Genomic DNA, 20,589 nt, shown 5'->3' on the forward strand with positions numbered 1-20,589 from the left:
CAAGATGGATAAAAGTCTTAAATGTAAGTCGTGACACCATAAAAGTCCTAGAGGAAAACACAGGCAGTAAAATCTCAGATATCCCATGCAGCAGTATTTTCACTCATAGTATCTCCTAGGTCAAGGGAAATAAAGGAAAGAATAAACAAATGGGACTACATCAAACTAAAGAGTTTGTGCTTGGCTAAAGAAAACAGCAAATGAAAAGGGAACCATCTGTATGGAAAAACATATTTGCCAATGATACCTCAGAGAAGGGTTTGATCTCCAAAATATATAAAGAACTCATATGACTCTAGACCAGGAAGACAATCAATTTAAAAAGTGAATGGGGTGGGGAATGACTGTGGGAGAAGGGATGGGTTGGGGGTGAGGAGCAATGGGGGAAAAATGGGACAACTGTAATAGAAAAAACAAATTAAAAAGGATAAAAAAATACAAATATGCTTGAGGGAGATGATAAACAAATGAGAAAATTCAGGTGCTAAACTAATTATCAGTTCAGATAATTAAAAACCCGTCAAATTTATTAATGACCAGGATTGTTGGCCTCAAAATGAGTTTCTTATAAGCAAAGGAGCAATAAATCAAGCCTCTGCAAAAAATAAATAAATAATGAAAAATAATACTCAAAAATGAGCACAGAACCTGAACAGACAATTCCCAAGGAGGACATACAGAGGGCCCATAGGCATATGAAAGGGTGCTCAACATCACTAGCCATCAGAGAGATGCAAATCAAAAACCACAATGAGATATACCATCTCACACCGGTCAGAATGGCCATCATTAACAAATTAAGAAACAACAAGTGCTGGTGAGGATGTGGAGAAAAGGGAACCCTAGTTCACTGTTGGTGGGAATGCAGACTGGTGCAACCACTTGGAAAACAGTATGGAATTTACTAAAAAAATAAAAATGGAACTGCCTTTTGATCCAGGATTCCACTGCTGGGATTATACCCAAAGAATCCTGAAACACCAATACAAAAGAACTTATGTACCCCTCAGACCCCTCAGTTCATAGCAGCACTATTTACAATAGCCAAGTGCTGGAAACAACCTCAGTGCCCATCTGTAGATGAGCGGATCAAAAAACTGGTACATTTACGGAATGGAATACTATGTAGCAGAGAGAAAGAAGGAACTCCTACCTTTTGCAACAACATGGTTGGAACTGGAGAGTATTATGCTTAGTGAAGTAAGCCAGGTGGCCAAAGGCAAATACCATATGATGTCACCTAATACAGGAACCTAATGAACTAAACAGACAAACAAGCAAATCAGAATGAGAGGCATGGAAGCAAGGAACAGACTGACTGACTAGAGGGGAGGGCGGGGGAGGGGGTGAATGGAGGAAAGAAGGGGAAGGGTCTATTCAAGGAACTGGTATAAATGACCCATGAACATGGACAATAGGGTGGAGATTGACTGTGGGAGTGGGAGGGGCGGGGCAGTGGAGAGTAATGGGCAAAAATTGGGACAACTGTAAAAGAACAACAATAAATAAAAGAAATTTGAAATTAAAAGAAAAAATAGCCAACCGAAAAAAGCAATTGGTTATTTGTCCTCATTTCTGTATTTGACTTTAAGCTGGAGATAATACTAATTTAATATAGCATTCTTCAAAAAACATCATAATCAACCTTTCTTCAACATGGTCGTTTTACTCACCAAAAATAGTAAAGAAAATTAGAGAACTTGGTCTCCTCCAGTCTGGAATAGTTCCTTATTTCCTAATCTTTCTTTGGTTTTCATGATCCTAACACTTGAGGATTATAGGCAGTTATTTTTATTTTTATAATATCCTTCAGTAATTGATGTTTCCTCATGACTGTATTTAAGTTTATGTATTTTTGTAGGAATATCATACAAATGATGCTATATTATTTTCTTCCTTCCTGATCAACTTGGTCTTGATTTCAGTTTGTCCCAGTACTGATGATTCAGTCTTTACATGACATCCTTACGTGTGTTTCAGACCTCATATATCAGAAATAAGCAAAAAAGTTCTCTCTTTTGGAATTAGTTTGGAAAATCCAAAGGGGTTTCTGTGTCATGGCCCGGTTTCTTGAACAAACTCACTCTGGCCCTAGAGTGGGCAAAAGTATTGGAATTGGCCTAGTGTAGGTCAGATGGTGGTTATGCGGTGGGGAGGAATTATTTTCCCTTTTTAATCAAGGTGAAGGGATATTTCTCAGAAAAATGTGATCCAGTATGATAGATGAAATAAAAATTTTTATAAAGATCACCATCAGTCATTTTACGTATGCCTTTATATTTCCCTCAATTCCATGTGAATTTATAACGTCTTCTAATTCTCAAGTTGATACATGTGTTTTCTCTTGATTACATTTTCACTTGACTTTCTGTGAGTGACATCTTAATTTTATTTATATAGTTTCTCCAGATCACATTTTGTGATGGAAAACTGTGTTGGGAAGGTTCTTATAGTGGTCTTGTCTCATTTATAATTGTTTTGTAATAACTTAAAAATCAACAGGAGTTTTGTTTTAAATCTGAGTTTCTCCCTAGCTTTTTTTTTTTTTTGTGGCACTGTGCATTGAGAAGTGGTATGTGTGTGTATGTGGCGGGGGGGGGGGTGCATAGACAGGCATCTTCCTATCTTGGGTCTTTATCCTCTACCTACTGAAAAATTTTAGAATATTCCACCTGCAGTTTCTCTCATTTATAGAATCCTCAAAGATCCCAAATTATACTTGGCTTTATCTGAAAGAATTAATATTTTTCAACAGTGTAATTAGAACAAAATACAGCCTATATTATAAAATATGTGTGTATCTATATATATATATATTCTGACACTATCTTTTATGTACATGTAAAGGCAGGTATTTAGAAATTGAAGCAGTTTTATACTCAAGGCACTTGTAAGTTTGCTATGCAGTCTCTTAATCTTGTGTTTGGATTTTAAGATTTTAAATGATTTGTATTGCTGTGTAAGGTCATGAATGACAAAGTTTTTAGGTTCACCTAAATTTAAAATGAAAATACAGAGGCTTAAATACCCCCATTAGATTGGTACATTGGTTACAATTGATAAACCTACCTTGACACATCATTATCACCCAAACTCCATAGTTTACTTTAGGGTCCACTTTTGGTGGTGTACATTCTGTCGGTTTTGATAAATGTATCATGACATGTATTCATTATTGAAATATTGTTACAGAGAGAAAGGGGGTTCTTTCATGTGTCGCCTTGATGTAAAACCCAACAACTAGTGTTGAGGAAAACAGGTCTTTATTTACAATATTCCAACCTAGGAAGGGCAGTGAGCATTTTAGCTGAGAACCCTGTTCTCCCATGAGACCCGGCACTTCCCTTGCTCACTAAAAGGCTAGAAGGCAAAAACATGCCCAGAAGTTTCCCATTCCTGTCAGCTCTCTCCTTCAGGATCTGAGGTACGATGTCATCAGCCTCCGTTTAACGGTCCAGGAAAACATGTACCGTGTTGCACTGGATGCGCAAAGCCGCCTGGATTTCCTTCTGCCCTCCTTGTAAACTGCGTCGATCTCCTGATATCCTCTCCTCTTTCTAAAATGGCTGCCGCCTAATTTTTAAACCCCTGACCATGGCTTGTGATGCAGTGGGCGTGGTAACCGGTTCTGACCATTCACAGAACCTTGCATAGGCCCTGTATGCTCTTTTCTCACTACTTTATGATCAAAACCCCTCCCATCTCCTAGGGGCCTTGGAAGAACCAAAACCGTTTGCATAACTAAGACGCTAGTTACCAGCCATAGTTATGCAAAGGCATCTTAAAAACTGTTCCCTTCTTCCCAACAGCAGGCTCTGGGGACTTGGGGGGACCCCTGCTCTGTAACAATATCATATACAGTTATTTTCACTGACCTAAAAATCCCCTGTATTATACCTATTCATCCTTCCCCAGACCAACCACTGGTATTTTCCATGGTCTCCATGGTTTTGCTCTTCCCAGCGTGTCAAGTTGTTGCACTTGCACAGTACAGTATGTAGTCTTTCCAGATTGGCTTCTTTAACTTGGTAATATGCATTTAAGGTTCCTCCATGTCTTTACATGGCTTGATAACTCATTTCTTTTTAGTGTTGAATAGTATTCCATTGTAGGATGTACACTGTCACCTACTGAGTGCATCCTGGTTGTTTCCAAGTTTTGGCAATTATGAATTAAGCCACATAAACATTCATGTGGACATAAATTCAGAATGTTTCTCTGTTTTACTTTAATGCAGAAGAGTGATGCCCTGAACACCTGCTTCATGGTGACCTACATCAGTGTTTAAAGTCTTTATACACTTTACACTATAGGGTCCTTACTATTCCATGGAAAAATAAATATACATGAACTTCGCCTAATATTAGGTCCTCTCATATCTTTGATGGAGCAACAGTCAGCCACAAGATTTCACATAATACACTAGGAATAAAGGCATAGCATGAAGTGACTAATATTAATATTTGCTTTTCAAACAATCTTAAGTACTGTCAATATAAAAAAGGATGCATTACAAATAATTATATCTGTCCAGATATTCATCCCCTTGATTCTTTGAAGCACTTCAATAAATGTTTTAATTTTGGATTATTCTCTATAATAAATGCTCTGATTTAGAATAATGTCTACAAAGTGTTAATGAACTACTGTTTTTACTATGAATTCAAGAAAAGTTGATTTTTTTCCAGTGTGTTCAGCTTTTTACTTGTTAGGATGGAGTGGTGACTTCCAAGCTCCCTACATACACAATCTGGAAGTCTGTGTAGTGTTTTTTGAAAGTATTTATCTTCAACCAAATTTATTTTCAATTCTGTTGTTAATTCAAGCGTTGAAAAGACTGAGATTACTGAAGATCAGAATAGAAAAGAAAAAAGTAAAAAGCTAATACACTGAGTCTTAACTCTTTTCAAATTAAAATGATATTTGGTTATTTTGTTAAGTGCTGCTTCTTCAGTTTCTCTCCCCCTGGAAAAATGTATCTCAGGATGTTTCTGACTCCTGAAGTGTATGGGAGAGAGGAAACTGGGACATAGTGGGCTTTGAATAGTTTGTACAAAAGAGATAATGACAGTTGTTAAATATAACAATTTGTAGTTTTAGAAAGTGGTTTTACATTCGTTATCTTATTTGAGTATCACAGCTACTTAGAATTTCTGATTGATACAGAGGTTCATTTGCTCTGCTTTGTGATTGAGAAATTGAGAAATGTCCAACTGACATATTTTAGTAAATAGCAGAGCTGACATTAAGAAAAAAGGTTTCTGGTTCAGAGGCCTGTGTACCTTCTGCTGAACCATAGCTTTCTATAGAACTAGGGCAAGAAGAAGGTGTGGGGCAGCAGTGTAATAACCTCCGCTGCCTTGCGGCATACCTCTTCAGGGGAAAGGCTAAGGGAGTAAACCCCGACAGAAAATCCGGAGCCGGAGTCCCTAAGGCGGTTTGACGTTGTAGTCAACACCGGCAACTCCTGTGGCGCACCTGAAGCCAAGCTGTATTGACTCCATCTTTCCCTTGGATCCTTCAGCTGTGAAGAGAGTGGGGGTCTGCTGCATGGGCAACAGCAGACCCTCCATATCACACTGCCCAGGCTCTGTAGCTTCAGCTTCACTGGAGAGGACACTCCAGCGTCATCTCAAGATGTTGATTCAACACGGGAGGAGACAGATACCGTGTCACTCCCGAGTCGGACTGCACAGCCATTCTCGGCGGTGCAGATAGACTCTTAAGAAGCTACACCATCGTCTCTCGAGACGGACGGCTGCCGACGACGACCATTGTTTTGAATTGTGACTTTGGAAATAATCACTTTTTACTCTGTACTCTCTGGTTTTCAAGTAGATTTTAAAGACTTGGCAATTTATGTCCCATAGAGATACAACACTTAAAATGCTTGGGAAGAAAGGATCCTTTTATTATTTTAATTTTAATTTTAATTTATTATGATTATCATTTTAATTTATCATTTTTGTTTATTATCATCATATTATTTTTTCTAAAAGATTTTATTTATTTTTTTAGAGAGAGAGGGGGAAGAGTGGGAGAAATAGAAGGAGAGAAAGAAACATCAATGTGCGAGAGAACATCAATTGGTTGCCTCTTGCATGCCCTCAACTGGGGACCTGGCCTGCAATCCAGGCATGTGCCCTGATCAGGAATTGAACTGATGACCATTGGTTCACAGGCTGGCACTCAATCCACTGAGCCACACCAGCCAAGGCCATATCATTATTATTTTAATCAGACATTACATTAAATCAGCATCTCACATGTTAGAATGGAAGGAAAGGAGGAATTCAGGAAAATAGAAAAAGTAGGCTGGAATTTATACATTCAAATTACTGCTACCTTTCTAAGCAGTGACCTTGGGAAGCTATATATACTTGCTGCCAATTGCTCAAAGTATCCATTGGATCTCATGTTTTAAATAATGGCTTCAGGATTTTATTTGCATCTGTACAGATGTATCTATTCAACATGAAAATATTAGTGAACTTAGTCAATAGTTTAGTTGTTGGATTTACATCATACCAATAATTAGTTTTCAGAATATTTTAAGCTAGTGTGTGTAGGTTCAACGACAGAATTGTTTTTATGAGTGCGATTATTGATTAGATTGAATAGAATCTAATTCTGTTGAATTAATGATTGTTTTTCTTCCCCTCCCTAGTCAGCAGATAAGCAGCGAGCCCTAGAAGAAACCAAAGCCTATACCACCCAGTCCTTAGCAAGTGTTGCCTATCTGATAAATACCTTGGCCAACAATGTACTGCAGATGTTGGATATCCAGGCATCCCAGCTACGAAGGATGGAATCATCAATCAATCATATTTCACAAGTGAGACCACACTATTTTCCTATTTTGTTTTGAGGAACGCTTAATAAATGCAGGCAATCTGTGATGCTGGCAGTCTTTATTATGTATGAGTTGGAAAATACGTAATATTACAAAATATGTGTTTTTTTAAATTCTGTGTTTTTGTGGAGTGATTATCTTCTCTGTGATTTTGATAGGGAAGTAAATTTTAATGGTTTCTATTAAAACTCAGTTGCCATGTTAAAATAATCAGCCTTGAGGCCCTGGGTGGGTGACTCAGTTGGTTAGAGCATCCTTCTAGACACCAAAGAGTTGTGGGTTGGGTTCCTGGTCTGGGCACATACCTATGTTGTATGTTCGATCCCCAGTCTGGGTGCGTATGGAAGGCAGTCAATCAATGTTTCTCTCCATTCCCCTCTCCCTCTCTCTTTCTATAAAAATCAGTAAACATATCCTTGAGGGAGGATTTAAAAAAAAAAATCCCTGATGTGAAAATTTGCCTTGTTTCTTCCAACTTTTACTAAATCACACTTCTTATTGTCTTTTTAAAAATATAAATGGGATAGCTGTTGGTAGGATATTTGTTTACTAGGGTGGCACCATACCTAAATAACAGTAATCTAAGTGACCTTATAAAATTATCCTTATAGAGAACTTTTAAAAATTAGTATTCTGCTTTTTTCATTTAAAACTCACGTCCATGAGCATAGACAGAAAAAGAAATAAGTAGAAATAAAAGTTTCCTCACTATTCAAGCTTTTCACTGTAACTCCTTGATACATTTTTTTCCAATATGTTTTTCTTTTAAATAGTTTTTAGTGTAGTTGTGATTATATTATGTATTTATTTTTGGGTTCTGCTCTTCTATTACAACAAATATCTTTCTATGATTTCATAAGCTCTTCATAAACATTTCCAATGGCTGCGTACTGTTGCATGTATATATCACAGCTTTCCTACACGTTCCTATATTTGGGGGCCACTTAAAATAATTCTGCAATAAAAAAATCCATTTATAATTGCAAAATGCACTTTTAGTAACACTCAAAAAATAAAGATTTCGATCTCTCTGCTCTTTTATGAGATCTTTTCAGCTATTTTAGCACTACTCATTTGCGTAACTTGGGTAGTATTCAACACCCTTTTTAATCCTTACCCAAGGAAATTTTTTTTTTTTTAATTTTGTTAAGAGAGGAAGGGGAACAAGGGGAGAGAGAGAGAGAAACAGATCAGTTGCCTCCCAAACCTGCAGTGTAGGTATGTACCCTGACTGGTAATTGAACCCACAGCCTTTTAGTATACAGGATGATGCTCCAACCAACCTAGCCACCAGGTATGGCCAACACTCTTTTTAGACCTAGATAATTATAACTCTTCTGGAATAAAAAGAGTTTTGAAATGTGCATATTACTTTTTAAAATTTATCTTTAGAGTTTAGGATGCTTCTGACATTGACTAATCCAGCAAGTTTTCAAATTCTAGTTTATTTTGTGAAATTAAATCAACTATAAGCAAGATAATTGAATCAGATATGGATTTCAGTTATATTTCTGTTATTTGAAATTTCATCAGATTGATTTAGAGGAATTTATCTAACCTTAAGTCTGAATTTGCCACTCTTAAGGTTTTCTTCCATGCCATATAAACTTATATGTAGACATTGAGTAATTTATTGCATGTTGTACTGCTGTGTCTCTTCAAACAAAAGCAAAAACAAAAACCAGAAAACAACAACAAAGAATTGGTGAGTTTTAATGAGTGAGAGGTAGAATTCTGAAAAGACCTCCTAGTCGAAATAGTAAGTGGAATTTTAAATGATTAAATATATGATTAAATGGTTTTCTGTAGAAAGAAGGATGTTGACTAATAATCTGAAATAGAATTTCAAAGTTATACTTGAGAGACTTATTAAAGTTTCCGCATGTTTAAAGTCTTAGCAGAGGACCCCAAGAGAAAGAAGAAACTGCAAATGCAGAAGAGAATTAATATATAAGAGTTTCTAAAAAGGAGGGACAACTTTTTACAATTTGTAGGAGAGATTGTGAAAGGTAGGTGATGACAACAGGCAAATAAATGACATTGAAAGATAACCATCTATTTTCTGATTAGAATTCTGTAGTTCTTTGGCAGAGAAGTGTAGCATCCTTAAAGGAGGAAGGTGAATTAAGTTTACTTTAGGTTGTAATTATGTGTATTAATTCATTTAATGAGAAAACTTTCCTTTTTTGAGTATCACATAAATTTATACAGTCTAATTAATACTGTCTTTTAAAGCTGTTCTAATGGAATAAGTAAAGCACAGTAGAGATAAATGGATAGAGATTAATAGGTCAGAAATAACAGGGGCCTGAGTCAGAGCTGTCAAGCATACCAGTATGTTGAACCATCTTCATTTGGAGTTGAGTGTTTAGAAGGCAATATCTGAAGAGGTGAGGAATCTGTAATTGTATAGGAGCTGTTAAGTTTATGCAAAAAGATATGTTTGGTGAGGGGTTGAATAGGAAAAATGAGCAGATGGAGGCTCGTCGTCGTCGTCGGCAGCCGTCCGTCTCGAGAGACGATGGTGTAGCTTCTTAAGAGTCCATCTGCACCGCCGAGAATGGCTGTGCAGTCCGACTCGGGAGTGACATGGTAGTATCTGTCTCCTCCCGTGTTGAATCGACATCTTGCGATGACGCTGAAGCTACAGAGCCTGGGCAGGGTAATATGGAGGGTCTGCTGTTGCCCATGCAGCAGACCCCCCCTCTCTTCGCAGCTGAAGGATCCAAGGGAAAGACGGAGTCAATACAGCTTGGCTTCAGGTGCGCCGCAGGAGTTGCCGGTGTTGACTACAACGTCAAACCGCCTTAGGGACTCCGGCTCCGGATTTTCTGTTGGGGTTTACTCCCTTAGCCTTTCCCCTGAAGAGGTATGCCGCAAGGCAGCGGAGGTTTTTTGGAGTCAGAGTTTTCCTTCTCTGAGATGGAGGCTATATTTATGAAATAAGAGTACTTTTTTAAAAATTATGTATTTTTTAGGATTTGTCTTAAGGATTGAAAACTTATAATTATATTTAATTCAGATAGAGTTCTTTGTTTTAGATATTTTTAAAGATGTTTAAATTTTTTTTTTATTTTTGGAGAGAGGAGAAGGGAGGGAGAAAGAGAGAGAAGCATCAGTGTGTGAAAGAAACAGCAATTGACTGAGTCATGTACACGCCCAACCAGGAACGTGGCCTGTAACCTAGGTTGAGCTGGTGACAGTGACCCCTTGATTTGCAGGATGACACCCAGTCAACCAGAGCGAATTCTTTGTTTTAAAAGTCAATTGAACATTAAAACTATTTCATGCTCTTTAGACTGAAAGATTATTCTATAATTTAAAGAGAAAATAGTTTCTGTTTACAAAGCAAATATTCAGTAAATACTCCAAAGCAAGGATTGGCAAACTTTTTCTGTAAAGGGACAGATAAGTCCTGACTGGTGTGGCTCAGTGGATTGGGTATCATCTCGCAAACCAAAAGGTCACTAGTTTTATTCCCAGTCAGGTCATTGGCCAGGGTTGCAGGCCAAGTCCTGGGCTGGGGGCCTGTGAGAGGCAGCTGATCCTTGTTTCTCTTGTGCATTGATGTTTTTATTAATTTCTCCTGCCCTTCCCCTCTCTCTAAAATAAGTAAATAAGTAAATAAATAAATCTTTTAAAAAAATAAAGGGACAGATAATATTGTAGGCTTTCTGGGTCACGTATGGTCTCAGTCTCATATTGTTCTTTGTATGTGTATATTTTTAAACAACTGTTTAAAAATGTAAAAAAAAATGTTCTTGCTTGTGGGCCATATAAAAGCAGACTTGGGCCATATTTGCATGTAGACCCTTGCTCTAAAATACTGTTTTTTTCCCCACGTTTGGTACTTAAAATTTATTATTATAATACTTTACTTAAAATATTATTATGTATGTATTTATTTTTAAGTATTTTTATTGATTATGTTGTTACAGTAGTCCCAGGTTTTTTCTCTTTGCTCCCCTCTGCCCAGTACTCCTCTTCCCTCCAGTAATCCCACCCCTGCTTAGTTCATGTCCATGGGTTGTGCAGGTAAGTTCTTTGGCTTCAGTCTTTCTTATATTATTCTTAACTTCCCCCTGTCTATTTTGTACCAACCAATTATGCTTCTGGAGCCCTGCACCATTTCCCCATTTCTCCCCCTTCCCCCTCTCAACTGATAACCCTCCAAGTGATCCCTGTACCTATGATTCTGTTCCTATTCTGGTTTGCTTAGTTGGATTTTGTTTTTATTTTTTTAGATTCTGTTGTTGATAGTTGTGAGTTTGTTGTCATTTTAATATTCATAATTTTGATCTTTTTATTAAGTAAGTACCTTTGACATTTCATATAATAATGACTTGGTGATGATGAGTTCCTTTAGCTTTACCTTGTCTGGAAAGCACTTCATCTGCCCTTCCATTCTAAATGATAGCTTTGCTGGATAGAGTAATCTTGGTTGTAACTCTTTGCTTTTCATCACCTTGAATACTGCTTGCTAGTCCCCTCTTGCCTGCAAAGTTTCTTTGAGAAATCACCTGATAGTCTTTTTTTTTTTTTTCTTTCTTTTCTTTTTTGGTTTTTCAATTACAGTTGTCCCATTTTTCCCCCATTGCTCTCCCCCACCCAGCCCACCCCTTTTCCCACAATCATATCCCTCCCCGTTGTCCATGTTCATGAGTCATTCATACACGTTCCTTGACTAAACCCTTCCCTTCCTTATCCCCCTTCTCTCCCTTCCCCCTATTGACTGATATTCTGCTCCTTGTCCTATTTAGTTCGTTTGTTTATGTTGTTTTTTCGTTTCCTGTATTAGGTGATATCATATGGTATTTTTCTTTCTTTGCCTGGCTTATTTCACTAAGCATAATTCTGTCTAGTTCCATCCATGTTGTCGCAAATGGCAGGAGTTCCTTCTTTCTGCTGCATAGAATTCCATTGTGTAAATGTACCACAGTTTTTTGATCCACTCATCTACAGATGGGCACTTAGGCTGTTTCCAGCACTTAGCTATTGTAAACAGGGCTGCTATGAACATAGGGGTGCATAGGTTTTTTTGAATTAGGGTTTTAGGATTTTTCGGGTATAATCCTAGCAGTGGAATTGCTGGTTCAGAAGGCAGTTCCATTTTTAGTTTTTTGAGGTAATTCCATACTGTTTTCCATAGTGGCTGCACCAGTCTGCATTTCCACCAACGGTGCAGTAGGGTTCCCGTTTCTCCACATCCTCGCCAGCATTTGTTGTTTGTTGATTTGTTGATGATGGCCATTCTGACTGGTGTAAAGTAGTATCTCATTGTGGTTTTTATTTGCATCTCTCTGATGGCCAGTGATGTTGAGCATTTTTTCATGTGTCTATGGACCTTCTGTATGTCCTCTTCAGAGAACTGTTTGTTCAGGTCCTTTGCCCATTTTTTAATTGGGTTGTTTGTTTTCTTGATGTTGAGTTGTATAAGCTCTTTGTATATTTTGGAGATCAGTCCCCTGTCTGTGATATCATTGGCAAATATGCTTTCCCATATGGTTGGTTTCCTTTTCATCTTGCTGATGTTTTCTTTTGCTGAGCAGAAACTCTTTAGTTTGATGTAGTCCCATTTGTTAATTTTTTCCTTTATTTCTCTTGCCTTAGGAGATGCATCTGTGAAAATATTGTTCTGTGGGATATCTGAAATTTTCCTGCCTATGTTTTCCTCTAGGACTTTTATGTGTCATGGCTTACATTTAAGTCTTTGACCCATCTTGAGTTTATTCTCATGTGTGGTGGAAGTTGTTGGTCTAGTTTCATTTTTTTGCACGTCCCTGTCCAGTTCTCCCAGCACCATTTGTTAAAGAGGCTCTTCTCCATTTTATGTTCCTTCCTCCTTTATCAAATATTAGTTGACCATATAGGCACCCCTTTGTAGGCAACTCTCTGCTTTTTTCTTGCTGCTTTTAAGATTCTCTTTATCTTTCATCTTTAGCATTTTAATTAATTACGTGTCTTGGTGTGGTCCTTTTTGGGTCTAGCTTGTTTGGAATTCTCTGTGCTTCCCGGACTTGTATGTCTTATTTCCTTTGCCAAATTTGGAGAGTTTTCCTTCATTATTTTCTTAAGTGAGTTTTTAATTTCTTGCTCTTCCTCTTCTCCTTCTGTCACCCCTATGGTTTGGATGTTGGCAAGGCACATTTAAAGTTGTCCTAAAGGTTCCTAAGCACCTCCTCATTTTTTTCAATTCTTGTTTTCTCATTCTATACTGATTGACCGTTTTTTTCTTCCTTATGTTCCAAATCATTGATTTGAACCCTAGTTTCCTTCCCTTCACCATTGGTTTTGTGTGGATTTTTCTTTGTTTCATAAGCATAGCCTTCACTTCTCCCCTTATGCGTTTGCCATACTTAAGCATATCTGTCAAGCCTGTGAGCATCTTTATCACCAGTGTGTTGAACTCTACATCTGTTAGGTTGTCTTATCTCCTCATCTGTTAGGTTGTCTTATCTCCTCATCTGTTAGGTTGGCTATCTGCTCGTTGCTTAGTTCTCCCACTGGAACCTTGATCCATTTCCCGTTTTGGGCCATACTTTTCTGTCTCCTCATCTTGACAGTCTCCTGTGATTGTTTGCCTTTGTGTCTCAGGCGGAGCTGTCACTTCTGTTACATTTGTAAAGGGCAGAGCCTTAGGTATTTGTCAGTACAGGGCAACCTGTTTCACCACGTTGTGGCACTGTTGTGAGGGAGGGGCCTGAGAAGGAACAATGCTGCTTGCTCAGCACTCACGCCTTTTCCAGGCATTTCACCCACCTCCGTATGGGACTGGCGCCTCTAGCTATTGCCCTGGCCGTCGTTCCCAGAGTGGGTGGGTCTGCTGACATTCTGGGACCATGGGGCCCTTTAAACAAGCAGACTCTGCTAAGAGACTGGAGTTTCTTCCTCTGCCCCAACCCCCACTGGTTTGCACAGTCAAAAGTAATGAGGCTTTATTTTCCCTGGCTCTGGGACCATGAGCTGTACAGTCTGGTCTGGTGCTGGGAATGCTCCCCAGGTGTCCCTCCTGACTTTTTAAAACGTGTGACTGTGCTTTCTGCTTGCCTGCTGCTGCCCCTGCTTGCTGCGACCACCACACCACATCCTCTCCACCTGGCTCCGCCCCTCCTACATGTCTGGATGAGTATTTCTTTATATCTTTGTTGGACTTCATGCAGCTTGATTTTCTGAAACTTCTGGTTGTTTCTAGTTTTGAGGTAATTGTATTCCTTCTTAGTTGTGGAGGGAGATGCAGCATATCTTTCTAGGCCTCCATCTTGGCTGGAAGTCCTAAAATATTATGTATTGAGAGGGAACCAGAAGGTTCTTAAGATATCTTGAGATATATATATATAATATATATATGTATATATATATATTATATATATATATAAGTGTCGCTGGTTCGATCTTCCAGTCAGGGCACATCAGAGAAGGAAAACTCTGACTCCAAAAACCTCCGCTGCCTTGCGGCATACCTCTTCAGGGGAAAGGCTAAGGGAGTAAACCCCAACAGAAAATCCGGAGCCGGAGTCCCTAAGGCCGTTTGACGTTGTAGTCAACACCGGCAACTCCTGCGGCGCACCTGAAACCAAGCTGTATTGACTCCGTCTTTCCCTTGGACCCTTCAGCTGCGAAGAGAGGGGGCGTCTGCTGCATGGGCAACAGCAGACCCTCCATATCATCCTGCCCAGGCTCTGTAGCTTCAGCTTCACTGGAGAGGACACTCCAGCGTCATCGCAAGATGTCGATTCAACACGGGAGGAGACAGATACCGTGTCACTCCCGAGTCAGACTGCACAGCCATTCTCGGCGGTGCAGATAGACTATTAAGAAGCTACACCATCGTCTCTCGAGACGGACAGCTGCCGACGACGACGACGATATTTCTTTTTTTTTTTTTTTTGTCAATTTGGGCAAAAATACTAAATTTGGAGAGTTTGGAGAGCAGACTGAGTTGAAGAAGCAAAGGTGGAGGTTTAGTCAGGTCAAAGATAAGATCACATGCATTTTGGAATGCTAGAGGGTGTCAAGAATTATTATAAGTGTCTCGAAGAGTGGTTCAGCACCAATCAATATTACATATCTGAGCTATTTGATTTCTTTTCTCATCAGTATCCTTTTCCTATCTCCCAGGTAAGAACCTTATCACATTTCAGCCTCCTAGTTCTCTAGCTCTTTTCTCCATTTCAGGGAAATGAACAATAAGTAGGGTTGGGAGGGAAGAAGATGGCAGATCTAGGTTTCACCTTGGTTTTTCAGCTGACTTGGGTGACATTTGGCTTCTTTGAACTTCACTTTTCTTTTCTGTAAAATGATAGGACTGATTAGATGATTTCTGAGCTATCTTCTATCTTGCACCTTTATTCTTCTGAGATTCCAAAAAAATAATACTTGATTTGTATTTACTTTTTTGTCTTTTTGTTCTGTTAGCTCTTCTGTTCTCTTCATTCTGTGCCCTCCTGACCTCAGCCATTTATCACTCTGCTATAACCGAACTATTTTCCTGAATTTGAATCTAAGGATGGGAATTCCATTTACTCTGTCAACTATGTATCAGGAAGAAATACTTCAGAAAAACTAAATAATAACCCAGTCTCTAAATGCCTGACATTTTGAAATACAAGACAGAATTGATGATGAATATTTAGTATCAGATAACCTTTTTTACAAAAAGGACAGTATAGTATTAAGTAATATACTAATTTATACCACACTCATCATCCATATCCATACAGAAACATAGGCATACCTTATTTTATTGCACTTCACTTTATTGCTTTAAAAAAAAAAGAAGATTTGTGGCAACCTTGTATCAAGCAAGTCTATTGGTGTCATTTTTCCAGTAGACTCAGATGATGATTCGTATTTTTTTAGCAATGTTTTTTTTTTTTCCAACTAAGGTATGTACATTGTTTGTAGACATAGTGCTGTTTTATACTTAATACACTGCAGGCAAAAACACAACTTCATATGTGTACTGGGAAACCAGAAAATTCATGTGACTCACTTTATTGTGATACTGGCTTTTTACAGTGGTTTAGATCTGAACCTGTAATGTCTCTGATGTGTGCCTGTATTAGATATTTTAAGGATGGTAAATTTAAAGAAATTTCATCTCTAGCTGTCTTGCTGTTATATCAGTTTTTTGGAAGCATGTTTTAAAAAAACAACTGAAATTTTAATTTTCAACTGAGATTAGAAGTTAACATTAAATATTTTCAAGAAAATATAGTTATCAGAACAAAAACTTAATTTCACTGAAATTAAATGTACAAGAACACGTAACTACTTTTAAGTCAGTATAGCATTATGTGTAAGAATGAATGCTATTTACTGTGTCTATTAATTTAGTGTCCATTTATGGTAAATTTTAAGAAAGGCTTATAGAACATAATTCAAACTAAAATTTTTTAAAGCTGGTCCCATCTCATCTCTCAACTACTGAAAACAGTCAGTACTGTCTATATTCAGTTTATCATGACTTAGAAGATCATGAGAGGTCAAAAGGCAATATAAATTAAGAGGTAGTGTTTCTCCCATCCTTCTAAGAGCTGACTAGATTGGACCAGGTGTTCACGTTAGCAGGTAGCAAGTAAAGGAGATAGAAAACAATGATTATAAAATAATAGAAGAATGGAAGTAAGTCTTCTCAAGAGTTAGGTACTAAAAGACAGTGGAAAATCTAAACCCTGAGAACCTCGCCATGTAAGATAATTTTTTGTTTAAAAAAACTGATACACACACACACACACACACATATATATATATACACACACACACACATATAGCCTTGTTTAAAGTCTCCAAATTAAGGAAATCCCACTATAGGTTATCAGTTTGTAATTATGCATAGAAAGTAGGATTTATGCAGTTCCTAATTAATTTTATATGTATAGTCTGTGCCATTTTATAAAAAAATGAATAACTGAAAATTACCCAGTTCAGTTTGTTACTGATTTGTTTTATGAAAGAATAATTTAAAGCATGTTTGTAATTCGAATAATTAAATGCTTATTTTGAAACATCAACTTACTAATGAAAAAATTGAGATATATTTAGAAACACCCAGCTTAGTTCAATTACTCAACTGTAACTGTTTGATTGTAGAGGTTTCCCCACCCTGATTGGTAGCTAACTGAGGTAATGACAAAAACAGTGATTACTGAAAGCTATGAGTTTGAGTGGAAAAACATAGTAACCACGTTTCTGTTCAATTTAAATATACATTGTAGGAGTTTTATAAAAGTTCTTTTCAAACTGACAATTGCCCTAAGTTCATGAATGTTAAAGCTGGATTTTAGGTAAATGAAGGGGTGTTCATTATATTACTCCGATTAGAATATGATTATATTATGTTGGCCAAAAAGTCCCTATGGTTTTTTTCTGTAAAAATAAAAGACATTTTTCATTTTCACCAATAACTTTATTGATTTGGATATTTTGAGTATGGTGGCTATCTCCTCTCCTGCATTGTATAACATTGATTGTTCTCAATGAATGTCTCAATTTGATCACTGTCTGCTTCACTAGTCTGCCCAACTGTGGAGCAATGCCCAGCGAGAAATCTCTAGCATGAAACTTCGCAAACCACTTTTGACATATTCGATCAGTAACAGCACCTTCTCCATACACTGTACAAATCTTTTTGTGTGTTTCAGTTCTGTTTTTACTTTTCTTGAAATAATACAGCATAATATGCCGATAATGTGGTGTATTTTCTTCTGTCTTTAATATTAAAATGGCTATACAAAAACTCACCAATTTTGATAATTTTTAAAAAATGCATGCTGAAATGACAGCTGTCACAGTACAATCTAACAAAATTGTTTCGAATGAAGTTAAAGACAGCTAAGCACTACTAGAGCCATCTTACAGTAAAAAACAGTCAAACTTTGTGGCCAACCCAGTATTTTCCTAAAGAAAGCTTTGAAAAATTTGACATAGTTGATTGCTAAAAACTTCAGAAACTTCTAGACTACACCTGCTCCTTATTCATGGAATAGATTTATTGTTCTCCATTAAGTTATTCTTCAGACTCCAAATAAAACCATAGCTATTTTCTGACAGTATATTTGATTCTGTCCAGGGAAATCTTACAGTTCAACCCAGTGTGCAATGGGATGGCAAGAATACAAATTACATTCTTTGATTTTCTTAACTGTATGTTGTTATTATTACTGTAGATCTTTTTAAAAAATTAAGGATAACCAAATATCTGTACTTAGGCATTCACTAGAGGCATTAATCTTGAGTCAATGCTTGTTCAAAGTTTGGAAACAATTAATATTTGAGAGTAAAAATTGATAACTAAGGGTCCAGCAAATTAGTCCTTCCTCTAGTTCACTGGTTCTCAACAAGGGCATTTTTGTCCCCCAAAGGGACATTTGTCAGTGTCATGCGTTTTGGTTGTCAGAGCCAGGGGCAGGAGTGTGCTGCAGGTATGTTCTGGGAGCTTCTTCATTTACATCCTACAGTACTCAGGACAGCGCCCCGCCCCCCCCCCCAAAGTATTTATGGCCCAAAATATCAGTGGTGTTGCTGTTGAGAAATCTTGCTCTAGTTTTTCTAAGATATAGTCTTTCTTTTAGAGTAGACAACTAGAAACATATAGCCAAACTAAAATATTTTGACGCCATAGACATGTGTTGAGAATTGTTTAAAATATGCCTTTTTTTTAACTGACATTTAATATAAGAAGCAACAAAGAACATTTTTTCTCCTTGTAATTCCTTCAACCTTTTCCTTTTAGAGTTTAGTGCTGAAAAAAATTGTCACTTTCCTAATGAAGGAGTGTGTTTCCTTCTAACTCATGTCTCTACTTCACCTTTTCTCCCAGGAAGTTAAGAGACCAATTTTATGCCGTTATAGGACCTCTCCCTTAGGTGTGTAGTTCTGTGATCTTTTCCTTTGCTGTGTTGGTCCTCCTTTTATTCTTACTGTAATGGTCTGTAGGTTTGGGCTGTGTATTAGTGCAAGTAGTAAGTGGAAAGTTGCTCCCTCCTTTTAATTATCCAGAGATTTAGTAATATTTCTAGCATGAAAATTTGAAATTGAATTTCCAATGTGCTATAAGCTTAAGAATTCTATTATGGTTGTTAGGTTTGCATTCTTACGGTTTTATTCCTGAATAAGATAATTACATTTCTAAAGTCGAGCAGAGTAGAAACAGTGTCTTGAGGACTGTAGTCTCTGATAAATCTTTTGTTAATATGACGAAGACGAATTGTGTAAAACTAAGTGTATATTTTGTTTGGTTTTTGTTTATTTTGATACATACTTAAGTATGAAATCTTCCTAGTCTATATTTTTAATGATTCAGGATGACTCATTAAAAATTATTCAAAGTAATATTTATTTCCTTTTCTCTGAAGTTAAAAATAAGTAAATTCCAATATCATCACTGATATGCAAACTTTTTTCTGTTCTAGCTCTCCCAAGTAGTTGGGGGGAAAAATCAGATTTTATAATTTACCTAACATGCACAGGAAAAGCTTAGCTTATTTTTGTCTTTAAAAGAAATACTTAAAGGGATAAGATTGCTACCTCAGCCAGTCTTTGATTTGATGCTTTATTTAGATACTTATTAGTTCTGAAGCTTATAGATTATGTTGCTTTTAAGATTTCTTGGTTCAAATAGGCTTTGAACTTGTTTCAAGTTCCCTTCATACTTTAGGTAGTTTAGAAGGAGAAATCATCAGCTTTCAGATTTTTAAAAGTGGTGTTCAATAATGTCATGATGGTTATCATCATTTCTTTCCATTTCTGTTATTACCTTGTTCTTCTTTTAGAAAGGGGAAATTGAAGTAGGACTGGGAAGGAATTAGCAGAAGTGTCTATTACTTGCTGCTTGAGCCAGGAGTGGTGGTGGTAAGAGATGTGAACAGTTTTACTGAAGTGTTTTTGAAATCTTTGGACTGCAACCCACACTAAAAAAATACATTTTACGTTGTATCCAGTATACAACTCTGTATATCTTATATATACAACAAATAAATATTTAAAGAAACAATACTTATCCTACTATGTGTATATAGTGTGATATTTCTATTTTATTTCATTTAAGTGCTGCTCACATCCCACGAAATTGCAACCTGCAGTTTGAAAAATGCTGTTTTATTATATTAACTATCTAGGTTTGTGGAGAAATTCACTCTCTATTACCAAATAGAAGACTGTGAGTAAAAAAACATGTAACCTATGTGAACATTTAATAAATAAATTAATGAAATATTTAAGAAGTTTTGTGTCATCATAAAATATAAGCCATTTTACCTAAGCAAATTATTTTTTAGCCTCCCTTTTTTTCAAATTTTAATTCCATAGATTTAAATCATAGAAATTATACCCCTAGGTTATTTTCAAATGTAACCAGTTTAACCACTGGAGCTTTCTTAATTATTACATTTGGCTAAATCTTAATGGAGAAGAGAAAAAATAGCATGCTTTAACTCAGAGGTTGGCAAATTTTTTCTGTAAAGGCCCAGCTAATTAATATTTTAGGCTTTGTAGACCATAAGGCCTCCGTTAGAACTGCTCCTCTCTGTCATTGTAGTGTGAAGGTACATAGGCAAGTAGAATGGCTGGGTTCCGATAAAATTTTATTTATGGAAGCTGAAATTTGAATTCCACATAATTTTAACACAGAGCAGCAGCATTTTTCTTTTTACTTTTTTTCAACCATTAAAAATGTAAATACCTTTCTTAGCTTTGGGGTGTGAAAAACAGGTGGTGGGCCATATTTCATGTGCCAG

At 37.0% G+C, this 20,589-nt stretch overlaps 1 protein-coding gene across 35 annotated transcripts in view; it reads left to right on the forward strand.

The window, feature by feature from the left end:
- Positions 1 to 20,589, forward strand: part of ABI2 (abl interactor 2) — a 102,370-nt gene that overhangs the window by 38,727 nt on the left and 43,054 nt on the right. For all 35 annotated transcript variants that reach the window (XM_090282800.1, XM_090282792.1, XM_090282708.1 and 32 more), the window contains exon 2: positions 6,668 to 6,835. In XM_090282800.1, the coding sequence (XP_090138926.1) occupies positions 6,668 to 6,835 (168 nt within the window). The remainder of the gene's footprint in view (positions 1 to 6,667; positions 6,836 to 20,589) is intronic.

The sequence above is a fragment of the Furipterus horrens genome, unplaced genomic scaffold (genome assembly GCF_987537825.1).
Source record: "Furipterus horrens unplaced genomic scaffold, mFurHor1.1.pri manual_scaffold_1, whole genome shotgun sequence".
NCBI lineage: Eukaryota > Metazoa > Chordata > Mammalia > Chiroptera > Furipteridae > Furipterus > Furipterus horrens.